The sequence below is a fragment of the Leptonychotes weddellii genome, chromosome 7 (assembly GCF_054177405.1).
Source record: "Leptonychotes weddellii isolate Sample4059 chromosome 7, ASM5417740v2, whole genome shotgun sequence".
Classification (NCBI taxonomy): domain Eukaryota; kingdom Metazoa; phylum Chordata; class Mammalia; order Carnivora; family Phocidae; genus Leptonychotes; species Leptonychotes weddellii.
This window is the reverse complement of record NC_138375.1, coordinates 80,259,729-80,273,388: the sequence shown is the minus strand read 5'-3', so window position 1 is coordinate 80,273,388 and position 13,660 is coordinate 80,259,729. Positions and strand designations below refer to the sequence as shown.

General features: G+C 36.0%; 1 protein-coding gene across 15 annotated transcripts in view; it reads right to left on the bottom strand.

The window, feature by feature from the left end:
* TMEM161B (transmembrane protein 161B) overlaps positions 1–13,660 on the bottom strand; it is a 236,838-nt gene that overhangs the window by 211,118 nt on the left and 12,060 nt on the right. For 11 of the 15 annotated variants that reach the window (XR_014147089.1, XR_014147088.1, XR_014147087.1 and 8 more), the window contains one exon: positions 3,215–3,318. The exons of 3 other annotated variants lie outside the window; for them this stretch is intronic. Coding sequence is in view for 8 of the 12 variants with exons in the window: in XM_081826602.1 (XP_081682728.1) it covers positions 3,215–3,318 (104 nt within the window). In the remaining 4 variants the exon portion in view is untranslated. Of the gene's footprint in view, positions 1–3,214; positions 3,319–9,910; positions 9,975–13,660 lie in introns of those variants that run through there. One more of the 15 variants, XM_031033727.2, reaches the window with a different exon arrangement.

Sequence of the window (13,660 nt, the reverse complement as noted above, 5' to 3'; positions counted from 1 at the left end):
TAGCTGCCAAGTGACACAGCATCTATAACACAAGATTCCAAGGCAGCAGGAGGAATACAAGAGCCAACAAGTCCAAAGAAGCGTAGACTCCCTAAGTCACCACTTCAAGGGCAGCTGAATCCTTAAAATATCATTTTGTGAAGAATCTACCTGGAGAGCTACCCAACCCCTTCCTGACTCTCCCATCTGACCCTGATTCCCACCTGGGGAACTGGCATGAGAAACTAAGTTCAGACAGAGATTTCTGAGGCCTTAACATACCACAAACCCATTTCCTCTGCTACCTAGTTCAGTGTATGGATCCAAACAGGATAACAGAAATAAAACTTTTTATCAGTATTAAGTTTTATAATAGTGTAAAAGAAATTAATGGAATTAAACCAGGGTAACGAAAAAAAACTAGAGATATACAACACTAACAGCAATATATATTATTTAACAAGAGCTAGGAAACTAATTTATATTAAAAATCAACAGGCTGCTAATATAAAAGCAAAACTGTTGATTCCTTCAAGGTATGACTTCTTCAAGTAAATGGCAGGAGGCTTACTCATTACGTAAACATAAAAAAAATCTGACGGCACTTTAAACCTTCCATTCCAAAAAGACAGAGATTGATGAGAGATATGGACATAAATTTATATGACACAAAAAGACAAGCCATACTGTTAAGAAAAATATGAATATTTATTTACAATATGAAGATATGATACTGGTGGGACAAATATTAGGACGATAGATACAGAACCTAAAAACATGTCTCTTCTGTCATACTCATGATTAATCTATCATGGAATCTACACATCTATTCACTTGAATAGTTCTAATCAATAGTTCCATTCAATATAGTCACTACCAAGCCATGAGCCTCACCCCTTAAATTCTTTTAAACATTTTATAGATGATAAAGAATGCCCTCAGATCTTTCTCTTTCTTAAACTCAATAGCATCATAAGATTTAAAATGCAAACAGTCATTTCTGATCAAAATTTTTACAAGAGCAATTTTGAAGGCATTTTACATTTTATCAATATTAAAACAGTATAATTTCATATCATAAAAGGATGATATAACAATAATTATGCCAAAAGGATAAAATCAATGATCTGATTCAACAGTTAGGCAACAACATTTAGCAATTTGACTTCATGACCTAACAATTTCAGGATTAATATTAAAGAAAGATAGATGATCTTAAAAACAAAACAATACAGGAGAAGAAATGAATTATAGCAGAAAAGTTAACTATTACTAGAAAATTCGGACTGCTATCCTTGGAACCTGATTTGGAATTAGAAACAGCATTAATTAACACTAAAGTTAATCTGTTTACAAAAGCAAATCAGGGTCACAAAAAATTAACTTCGTGTTTATTTTTACCTCCCCCTCAAATTAGTAGTATTTATGAAAGTCTTGTCAAAAAAGTAGAGATTTTAATTATAATACATAATTCTAATATTAACAAAGAGAAAAGAATTAGGTTTTCAATCTCTGAAGTTTAGCTTTTACTGGTGAATGTAAGTTTTATAGAAACAAATGGAAAGCAGATTATGTAAGAACATGGAAATTGCTTATACCCTTACTCTTCCAGAGTAAGAGATCTGGAAGTCTCCCTGGAGACTCATCATAGTCTATAAACACAGAATTCTCAGTAGAAAACAAGTTACCTTAACATATTTTTTATCTAATTTATTACTTCAGATTCCATTTATTTAGAATGAATGATAATTTCCCTACCTGATGTTTATCCTTTCATGATCTATGGAAAGGGGCTTTATAAGCAAAAAAGTAAACAAGACTACATAGGGCATAAGACTACACAGTTAAAAACTAGTTGCAGATGACTAATTTTTTTCTCTTATAAATACTCTTGATAAAGGTTTTCAACTTCACTAAAACTTTAGTCATTATTTACTTTGCTAATAAAATATGTTTTTAGGGGTGCCTGGGTGGCTCAGTTGTTAAGCGGCTGCCTTCAGCTCAGATCATGATCCCAGGGTCCTGGGATGGAGCCCCACATTGGGCTCCCTGCTCAGCGGGAAGCCTGCTTCTCCCTCTCCCACTCCCCCTGCTTGTGTTCCCTCTCTTGCCATCTCTCTGGGTCAAATAAATAAAATCTTTAAAAACAAAACAAAACATGTTTTTAAACAGCTGTTCTCTCATATTCCATACATGTATGCGTGTGCGTGTGTGTGTGTGTATCAGTGGTCAAAAATATTTTTAAGCAATCCAAATATTTTTCTATATTTAAATGATATGAAAAAAGTATGAAGCATAAAGAATATTAAACTTGAAAATAAATTCTAATGGAAATTTAGCTTTGTGGATAGAAGGGCCTTGAACTAATAATAAAGGCTTATTATTCATCTTGCAGTGTATAAAATCATTAGGAGGATAAGAGCTATCCATTGTTTTCTAAGTCCAAAAGGTCTAAACAAAAGAAAATGGACCTACAAATCAGTAAACAGAATTTGGTTATTTACTGGAGATGAATAATTAGAGTAAAACTATAGACATGGTATCAAATCTACAACTTACCTTTCATAATTGCACAGGATTTTGCCAAGTATTTCTATATGCAATTTTCCTGCATTTGTGTCATATCCCCTAAATTCAACTTCTTTACTTTCGATTTTATTATTTTATTGTAAAAATATCAGCAAGGAAACTTAGCTCCTTTGTGGAAGGATTAGGAATAGTAGTAAGCTTATAGTGTAGTAGACAAAATTAAAACCATACAAAGTAACTTTGCCCCCTCCTTGTCAAGTTAAAGTTTAAAATTCTTTGCAGTAAAACAAAGAACCCCTAATTCTCATAATAAACTCTCAACTGAGTCACCAATAATAGAACATATACTCTCATTTTTTCCAGCAACGGTGAAAATATTTAAACACTTCAATTTACAGTCTCATACCCTTGTTGACCAACCTTTTAAGAAGGTAACTACAGAAAAATTATTTGGTATTTTCATTGGCCATGGACAAAAGGGGACAGGAAGGAGCGTGGAGTGAATTCTTGACCATGATCCAATTACCTTTATACTAAAAAAATAAACTACTAATATCTCAAGTAAGAAAAATAAGGAAGCTAGATTTTTCTCATAACTTTCTTTTTGTCATGTTTTTAAAAAATAGGAATTCATACTTAACTTCTGGGAAATCAATCAGCCTGAGATTTGAAAGTGCCAGACACAATCAGCCTATCTTTGCCTTACCTGCCATTACAGAGTAGCCATCGAGCAAGAGAATAGTGAGGTATAATCTTCTGCATGACACTGGCCATCACCATGGTAACGACCAGCTGTATACCTATCACACCCTGTATAAAACAAACAAACAAGTTTAACAATGAATGAATTTAGATTTGAGGACACTGGTGGAAAACTTTCTATGCATTCTGAAAATTATACCTGAAAAAAAATGAGTTTACTATTAAAATACATATTATTCTGGCATTTAAGCATTTCAAGACCACATGTTTAAACTTAAAACATTTGATCTCACAATCCTCTACAAATTACCCGAGGGTAACATACATTTTAATAAAAGTTAAATGAGTTAGCATGCACATTTAAAATCAATTCCCAAGAAACGTTCTCCATTATTTAAGGGTATCAAAATGAAGTGAAAAGTAGTGATCTTTTTCATCTTTCTCCAAACTTACTCTATTCAACACATTTAAAACATTAGTTTGGCAAGCTTTAAAACTATGCCCTACCTTTTACTTCTAAGTTGGTACTGATAATTAAATGATTAAGTGAATGATTAAAGAACTTTAACTATATTAAGTGTGATGACAGAACTGGCCTGAAAGTCATTAGGAAAAAAAAAAATTGGGGTGCCTGGGTGGCTCAGTCGTTAAGCATCTGCCTTCGGCTCAGGTCATGATCCCGGGGTCCTGGGATCGAGCCCCGCTTCGGGCTCCCTGCTCCGTGGGAAGCCTGCTTCTCCCTCTACCAGTCCCTCTGCTTGTGTTCCCTCTCTCGCTGTGTCTCTCTCTGTCAAATAAATAAAATCTTTAAAAAAAAAAAAAAAATTAACTCATGATGTCATCACCAACTTCCAGTGGGTAGGCCTTCAACAATGTCCAAAAACCTCCTTCGTTTACTCTCATTATTCCCTCCCTGTTCTCTATGATAACTAATTCAAAACCTTCTCCCATCTCCTCACACCTCCAACCTCCCTCAAACTTCTAACTCTCCACTCAGTAGAGGACATCTTGTACTTCCCAAAGAAAATATACAGCCTGGGTGGCTCAATCAGCTAAGCGTCTGACTCTTGATTTCAGCTCAAGTCATGATCTCAGGGTTGTGGGATCGAGCCCCACATGGGGCTCCCTGCTCAGCAGCGAGTCTGCCTGAGATTCTCTCTCCCCCTCTGGCCCTCCCCCCACTCTCAAATAAATCTTAAAAAAAAGAAAAGAAAAGAAAAGAAACACCATCAAATGAGAACTCTCACTTGCTACCAACAAGCTCACAATCATTTGTATCTGCACCCATCTTTTCCTGCACCCTCTAGAAATAACGGAACATCTTCTACACAAATCCCTGCATCTGTGCTTCAGAGTCCATCCTCTCTTGATTTTCAGGAACCTCAACCACTGAATAGTTTACTTACTATATTTTCTTTAATCTCTTCTGTATCTGAATCCTTCCTACCAGCTTTGTAGCATTTGTAAGTCTCTCATCTTTCTGAAATAAAACAGTAATTTTCCCTCATTCCATAGCCCTCCTCCTTCATATTCATAGCTACTTGACAAAAGACTTGTTTTCACTATTTCTATGTTCTTATGCCCCCATACAGTTCCCATTTGACTTGTGCTTCAGCCCATTCCACTGAAACATCTACCATCAAGATCACTTCATCTTGCCAAATAACCTTTATCTTAAATCACAGCAATATCCCACAAGGTCTACCACATGCCTTGCTTTACTCATACCATGACGATCAATTCTTCATACTCCTCTTTGCTAGCTCTTCCCTCTATCTAAGCAGTCCAAAAATAAAGTTGAATTCCTACCTCAAACCTAACACACAAAAAAAGTACATAAAAAAATATAAAAGTGTTTAAAAAGTAGTAGTATAGAGTACAGGTTTAAGAGCATGGATTCTAGACCCAAACTGCCTGGGAAAGAATCAGCCATCTACTAGTTGCATGACTTTTCACAGGTTATTTAAACATTTTGTACCTCTATTACCTCTCCTATAAAATAAAGCTACTAATTCAACCTACCTAACTTGGTTAGGAATTATGCCTGATACAGAGTAAGTTCAATATGTATTAGTACTATTTGTTGTTATTGTCATTGTTATTACTACTATTGTAAGATAACTTTTCTAAGTTTTTACTTTAAGATAAGTTTTTAAATTTCAAGACAGAGAAGAAGTTTCAAAAAACGACGTCTCCTAAGTGATAAAAGACCAAAAAATAAGTAGAAAAAAATCAAATTTCATTGATTATAACAAACTGTTGAACTGACTGTTCATCACTGTAACAAATGTACTACTCTGGAGTGAACCGGTGATGCGGGGGGGAGGAGGAGGCAGTGGGGGGGGAGGCGCGGGTTGAGCATGTACAAGGAAAGGGTATACAGGAACTTTCTTGTGCTTTCCATTAATTTTGTTGTGAACCTAAAGCTGCTCTAAAAAATAAACTTCATTAATTAAAAAAAAATCAAATTTCTGTAATAGAGAATATAAATAATGTCAAATGACAAGCTGGGAAAAGGCATTTGTAACTCACATCATAAAGGGATAATTTCCTTATATTATAAATAGCGAGAGTTCTTATAAATCAACAACAGTAGTCTCCCCCACCCCCATTCTGCAGGAGATATGTTCCAAGACCCCCTGTGAATATCTAAAACCTTGGATAGTATCAAATCCTATATACACAATGTTTTTTATTTCCTTTGAGCTTTTTCTTTTTTAAAAAAATTTAAACTCAATTAATTAACATATAATGTATTATTGGTTTCAGAGGTAGAGGTCAGTGATTCACCAGTCTTATGTAACACCCAGTGCTCATCACATCACATGCCCTCCTTAAAGTCCATCACCCAGTTTCCCCATCCCCCCACCTCCCTCCCCTCCAGCAACCCTCAGTTTGTTTCCTATGGTTAAGAGTCCGTTATGGTTTGTCTCCCTCTCTGATTTCATCTTGTTTTATTTTTCCCTCTCTTCCCCTATGATCCTCTGTTTTGTTTCTTAAATTCCACAATGAGTGAGATCATATGATAACTGTCTTTCTCTGATTGACTTATTTCGCTTAGCGTAATACCCTCTAGTTCCATCCAGTTGCAAATGGTAAGATTTCATTTTTTTGATGGTTGAGTAGTATTCCACTGTATATACTATGGGCTCTTTCCATCGTTTGGCTATTGTGGACATTGCTGCTATAAACATTGGGGTGCAGGTGCCTCTTCAGATCACTACATTTGTATCTTTGGGGTAAATACCTCGTAGTGCAAATGCTGGGTTGTAGGGTAGCTCTATTTTTTAACTTTTTCAGGAACCTCCTTACTGTTTTCCAGAGTGGCTACACTAGCTTGCATTCCCACCAACAGTGTAAGAGGATTCCCCTTTCTCCACATCCTCGCCAACATCTGTTGTTTCCTGACTTGTAAATTTTAGCTATTATGACTGGTGTGAGGTGGTATCTCATTGTGGTTTTGATTTGAATTTCCCTGATGCCGAGTGATTAAGCATTTTCTCATACACAATGTTTTTTTTTCTATACATACATACCTACAACAAAGTTTAATTTATAAATTAGGCTCAGTAAGAGACTAACAATTGTTAATAACAAAATAGAAGAATTAAAACAACATACCGTAATAAAAGTTAAATCAATGTGTTCTCTCTCTCAGAAGTTATCTTACTATACTATCCTCATCCTTCTTGTGATGATGTGAAATGATAAAATGCCTACGTGATTAGATGAAGTAAGATGAATGTCATAGGCACTGTGACATAGTATTAGGTTACTATCGACCTTCTGATGGTATGTCAGAAGGAGAATCATCTGCTTCCAGACCACGGTTGACCACAGGTAACTGAAACCATGGAAGTGAAACCACAGATAGTGGGGAGGGAGGAGGGTAACTACTGTACTAAAAGACCAAATGCCTAATTTAAAAATGAGTAAAAAATATGAACAGACAGTTCTCCAAAAAAAGAAAGTAAAAAATGGCTCTTAAACAGGACTGCTTTTAAAATGCTTTTGAAACCTGTCTCAACCCTGGTTTTACTGTGGATATTTTACTGCCTTATATTCTACCAGTTGGGTTAAAGTTCAGACCACTTTTGTATTCACCTAACATCAAAGGTTACATTTTTACCTTTCTACTTTCACATTTCCTATCACTTGAATTTACTATCCTATTTTCTGTGTAGTTTGTGATAGAAGTTCTGCAATCTCCATACAATGAATACCATTACAAAGAACTCTTTCAGGCAGAACAAGACCAAGAAATATATTAACAAGTATGTCAGAAGGTTGGCTTATTTGAGATTATAGACTTAAAAGCAGAAGATAAGTTTTTAGTCAGGGAAAGTTCTGTGGACAAAGTGAATCTCAATCTAGTCTTTAAGGCAGTAAGTAATAGTATCACAGAATCTTCAAGTCATCTAGTACAATCTCTCACAAACATATACACCAATTTATTAGAGTCTAAGCTCCTTAATACCAGAAATCATATCTTAGTCATATCTAATAAATGTTACAGGTATTAAATGGCATTTCAGAAAGACCGATACAGAAAATATATATGATGGAATGTGATGAACTGGGGAAGAGAGATATTTTGCTCAACTCTCTCCTCTTACTCCAAATCCCTGAGCCTATCACTGGTAGACACAGTATTGAAGATGTAAATCACGTGAAAGTAAAAAACAAAAATCAGCAAACTGGATTAAAATTAGGACTATCAACTAGGTTTCTGCAATGACCCATAAGAGAAATAATGACGCTTTAAATTACAGTGGTATTGGGCGCCTGGGTGGCTCAGTCGGTTAAGCATCTGCCTTCAGCTCAGGTCATGATCCCAAGGTCCTGGGATTGAGCCCCAGCAGGGAGCCTGCTTCTCCCTCTCCCTCTTCCTGCCACTCCCCCTGCTTGTGCTCCCCCTGCTTGTGCTCGCACTCTCTCTCTCAAGTAACAAAATCTTTTTTAAAAAATAATAAAATAAATTACAGTGGTATCTTTGGTACTCAGAAGAGAAAAGCATTCAGAGGCTTATCAAATATGGAGGCAAAGGAGGAATTAATGACAACAACCCCAAAAAAGGCAAACACCAATCTCAATGTAGTAGTTAATGTTTGACTAAAAAACTGTTCAAAGCAAAAATGTAACCTCATACCATTCCTTTATTATGCCACTTCCACCTTTTTAAACAAAGTTCGAAACATTTTCTCAAAGCCTCATCTATATACTGGGCTAAACACATTATTATATGTCTTCTTCCGACTTTCTAATAGAAGACAATAAATCTTTTCTAGAATGTATCTAATCTTTTAGAGAGGTAAAATTATGTGGAAACTATTTCACCAAAATTATCCCTTTTCGTATATACTGACCATAGATTTTCAAAATGGCAATCATTTTACAGAATTATATATTATCAATTTAATAGACTACGAATACTAAATTTAGACCAACTTTTGAGACATTACTATGAAATTAGCAATTACAGTGTACATTCCAGGGATTAACATATTAAAATATAAAAAGTATTCATTAACTAAGAGACACAACAATTTGAAATTTAAAAACAAACCATTCTAACAACCTGTCTTCACTGCCCAACTTAGAACCTACGAATGCCTAAGTTTATACAAAAGCAGAAATTTTGAATTGTCTAACTTAAAAATAAAATTTTCTGAATATTTCCCTTTTTTTTTAATTTTTAAGGATTTTATTTATTTATTTGACAGAGAGAGAGAGGGAGCGCACGCACAAGCAGGGGGAGTGGCAGCAGAGGGACAGGGAGAAGCAGGCTCCCCACGGAGCAGGGAGCCTGGTATGGGGCTTGATCCCAGGACCCTGGGGTCATGACCTGAGCCAAAGACAGCCACTTAACCGACTGAGTCACCCAGGTGCCCCAAATATTTTTCATTTTTAATTAAAGAGAATGATTAAATAAATTTGACCATAAACAACCATATATTTCACAACGGGAAACTGTTAAACTGTGCAGAGATGTAGCGAGGCTACAAAGTCCATCATGGCTGAAGACTCAAACATAACCATATGGATCACTGACTCAAGCAGCCTTAATGCTTTTATTAATGTATCAAAACAATAACTTGACCAAAGAGATGGTTTCTGTCTAGATTCACTGCCCCTAGGCCCTGATTCTCTTGATAACTATAACTGAGAAAAGTCATTTATGAAATAGCTCATAAGCACCCAAGAAGGGTGAAACACTAGGGCAACTTCGGTTTCAACCTTTCCATATCTATTAACCTGAGGCCATGAAGAGCAAGATAAAGTTATTTGCCTTTAAGTCTCTAGAAGAATAATCATTTCAGTTTTTGTCAGTAATCATTTCTGGGTAGGTTAAAAAAGTTCTTATCAAGGAAGATTAAACAATCCTCCAAGAAATAAAATATATCAGATATCAACATTTTATCTTACTTGTCAATATTGAAAATAAAACTACCAAAACTTAAATATAAGTGCTACAATTTTAAAATTCAAACTTGGAATACCTTGTCAGACTCAGTGGAGTTGACATTTTGTTTTGTTTCATTAAACTAGCTCTCCTGCTGACAGACTGAAACAAAGTACACACTGTTTACCATTAGGAGGCATATTTGCATATATACTTGGGACTCAGACCAGCCCAAATGATTTCAAGTATAATCTCCCTGAATAAGTTAGAAAGGAGAAAAAGGAAAGAGGATATTACCTGTACAGGCTGCTTTTAGACAACAGGCTTGAGCAATGGAAAAGGGTCCAGAGAGACCACCAACCTGAATGAGAACAGGCTCATTAAGCACCCACCTCAAAACAACTGCAAGCCCTAACTGACCAATTACAACCAAGCACAGTTCCTAAGATTCCCAAAAAGGGGGAAAATTCCGTATGTCCTCATACTTCCTTACTTTGCCCTAAAAATGCTGCCCCTCACAACAGCCTAGTCGCAGACAGTCTCCGCTCTGCTGTCTCGCCCAATGGTGAATTCTTTTACGGTCTGTGCTGCCGGCCCCCATCCAATCTGGACACTGGACCATCCGATCAGAGCGCCCCATTACCTAATGACCTTCCTATTTTTTGTCTCTTGACTGTTTACGTTTTAGGGATAGCTAAACATGTTGAGATAGACTTCTTAACGACGCTCAAATAATTTAAAGGTCTAAGTTTTATTTCAACCTAGATTTACATAAAACTTAGAATTCACACTTTGAGCACTTAAACCATCTCTGAACAATTTACAACAAAGATCAAAGTTATAGATTTATCCCAAACTCAGACCCTTAATTTCCAACCGAATGTTTTTTCCACTAAATCAATTCAGTGCATTCGATTAACATTTGATGAGCAACAAAGTACACGTGCTAATCATTGGATCATTCAAACGCAATATGGAGAAATAACACAGTCCCTGCCACCAATGAGCAGCCAGGGAACTAGGAGAGTAAATGGGACCATTATGATACAAAGTGATGAGAGGATAGGCAGAAGATTCTGAGAACACAGCAAAATGAGAGAGAGAGAGAGAGAGAGAGAAAATTATTAAGAGGAAAAAGCTGTGAAAGGACATTTTGGAAAAAGGTAAAGCCTAAGTCAAGACCCAATGAACTCAGTCTGGTGAGCCATCAAAACCAAAGGGGTTTAGAATATAATCTGAAGGCTACAGGAAACCCATGAAAAGTAGTATCAAATCAGTATTTAAGAAAAGTCGCTCTGAATAGCATGTAAAGAATGGATGAGGGCTAACCCAGCAGCATCAAGACAGTTAAGCTCAGGCATGAGAGGAAGCTCTCATGTACTGCTACTACGTTTAGCTATGCTATCATAGTAGCAGTACATAGTGTCTTTTACTTTGGTGCTAAGAACTATATATCATGTGACAAATGAGTTAGGGTCTCACTCAAACAATGCTAAAATCATGTAAGTCCAACTCATGTCACTATAGAAATTATTTATATCTATATTTAGTAAAAGCAAACAAAAATTTAAGTTACAAGTACAGGCTGTCTGCCTAACATACATCCAATATCTTGCTGGCTGTTATCAGGAACTTGGCAAAGTAATTTTGAGTTTCACTGACTATTATATCCCAAATACTTAGCGCAGTGACATTTAGAATAGGTCAAGGCACATAATAGGGCATTTGATATTTGCTGAACGACTGAATGAAAGGCATCACTACAAAAGAATCAGTCTTAACAGAACTTAAAATCCAAGATTATCATACTAGGTAACAACAAATATATTAAGGCAATATTGCAGCATAAAATTGCATAGTACTATGAACAAAACTTATAAAAATTGAAAAAACTGAATATGAAAGTTTCGAGTAGATGAAACCTAACATGAAAACTGAAATCAGAGGTGAAGAATAAAAGGGAATTCCAGGCTAAATGACAAATAGGAACATAGACTAACCATGGGATAGCGAAAATCCTAGCTCAACCAAAACAAACTTTGGTATCATATGGCAAAGAACTGTGAGAAATAAGATGAAAACAAAATTTTACATTGTTGAGTCTTTATAACCAAGAGGACAAATTTAGCTGAGGTGTTTAAAAAGATCACCTTGGAACACTTTTAAGCAGAGGTATGAGGATGAAATACTGCAAGTAACATATATGAAAAATGAGATATAGCAATATATTAATCAGTGAAAGAGAAAACCTAAGACTAAGGTAGAAGCAGTTGAAACTGGGGGAAAAAAAGATAAAAGTATGTAAGAAGGAAACCAATTAGATTAACTTTGAGTGTGACTGAACATGAAAGAAAACGGTAGAATAAAAATGAGGAATATCTCAAAGATTATTTCAGGATGTTTTAGTCAGGGTGACTGGTAGAATCCTACAGCCACTGGGCAGGAAAACTGTAGACTGAAGGAAACACAAGAAGTGGACTAACAAGCCTTAGGTAGGTCTCCCAAGGACAGCAACTTGGCTACATCCTCAGCTTTTCAGAACACAAAAAATACATGCTTTGCTGGTACAATCAATCTATATGAAACTGACAATAATCAAGTTGTAACAATTTTATCAACTAATTTACAATGAAACAAACTATCAAGTGGATCAAATGGTCAAGTTCATTAAGTGTTCCACTGGATTACTGTCTTAATGATCCTTTGGAGGTCAAATTTTAAGTAGGCTGCTTGGTGAGTCGTAAATAAATAAAAATAAATTATTTTTTAAGATTTTATTTATTTACTTTGAGAGTGAGCCCATAATAACTAGCAGAGGAAGGGGCATGGGGGAGGCACAGCAGGGAGGGAGAGAGAGAATCCCAAGCAGACTCTGTGCTGAGCACAAAGCCCCAGGATCGATCCCATGACCCCGAGATCATGACATGAGCCGAAATCAAAAGTCGAAATCAGAAGTCGGACACTCAACCAACTGAGCCACCCAGGCTCCTCAAGGGAGGTAGTGATTTAGATCAAAGGGTAGCACTGAGGGATAGTTCCTTCAGGCAGTGCTAAAGTTAAAAAAAAAAAAAAAGGAAAGAAGAAGAAATATACAGAATAGCTAGAGTGTGAAATACTCTCAACCCTAAATAGTTCTGGATAAATACATTCAATTCTGGCTACTGAAACTTCTAGATTTTCAACCGATAAAACTGCATTCCAATTGACACACTCTTTCCTTAGATAAAAACTTATCTAAAAATTATTCTATCTTTTGATATGTAAATACCACTGCTTTAGCTACAATCTAATCTGCCTCAGATTTTAGACAAATCTAAGTTCAAGGTGAGGAAACAACTCGTACCTTTCATCTTGTAATTTTATCAAACTTTTAAGTGTTAACCACCCCTAACTGCCACCTACAAATTATATGTGATAAGTGCTATGGTAGAGGTCAATGCGGTGTTATGGGAGCACTCCAAGAAAGGCAGTGATTAAATTTAAACGGGAGAACTGGGAAAGACTAGTTCACAGAGGTGACATCTGAACTAGTCTTACAAGGTTAAAGAAGTATCCCACTCTCACAGAAGAGTAAAAAAAAGTTCAGACAGATATACCCACCCACACAAAGAGAGTAAATGGCATGATCCAAAATAATGAGCAATTCCACATGCTGTAGACTTTGATATGGATTGCACACAATGGACTTTTCTGCAGGTACTTAGAAATAAGTCCAAGATCTTAAGACTGGAATGAAACAAATCAAATATATTTTGGGAAGGTAACTGCCACTATGGTGGAAAATTAAAGTGAAAAGTTAAAAGTAACTGGAAGCAGAGGTAAATTAGAAGTCCTCTGAAATAGTCCAACCAACACCATAAGAGCCTAAACTAAAACAGCTTCAAAAACAAGAGCAAAACCAGGGGCTCCTGGCTGGCTCAGTCAGTGGAGTGTGCAACTCCTACACACACATTGTTGTGAGTTTAAGCCCCACATTATGCATTGAGCTTACTTAAAAAAAAAAAAAAAAAACCAAAACCAAAAAATTAAGAGTTTTAGAGAAAAAAG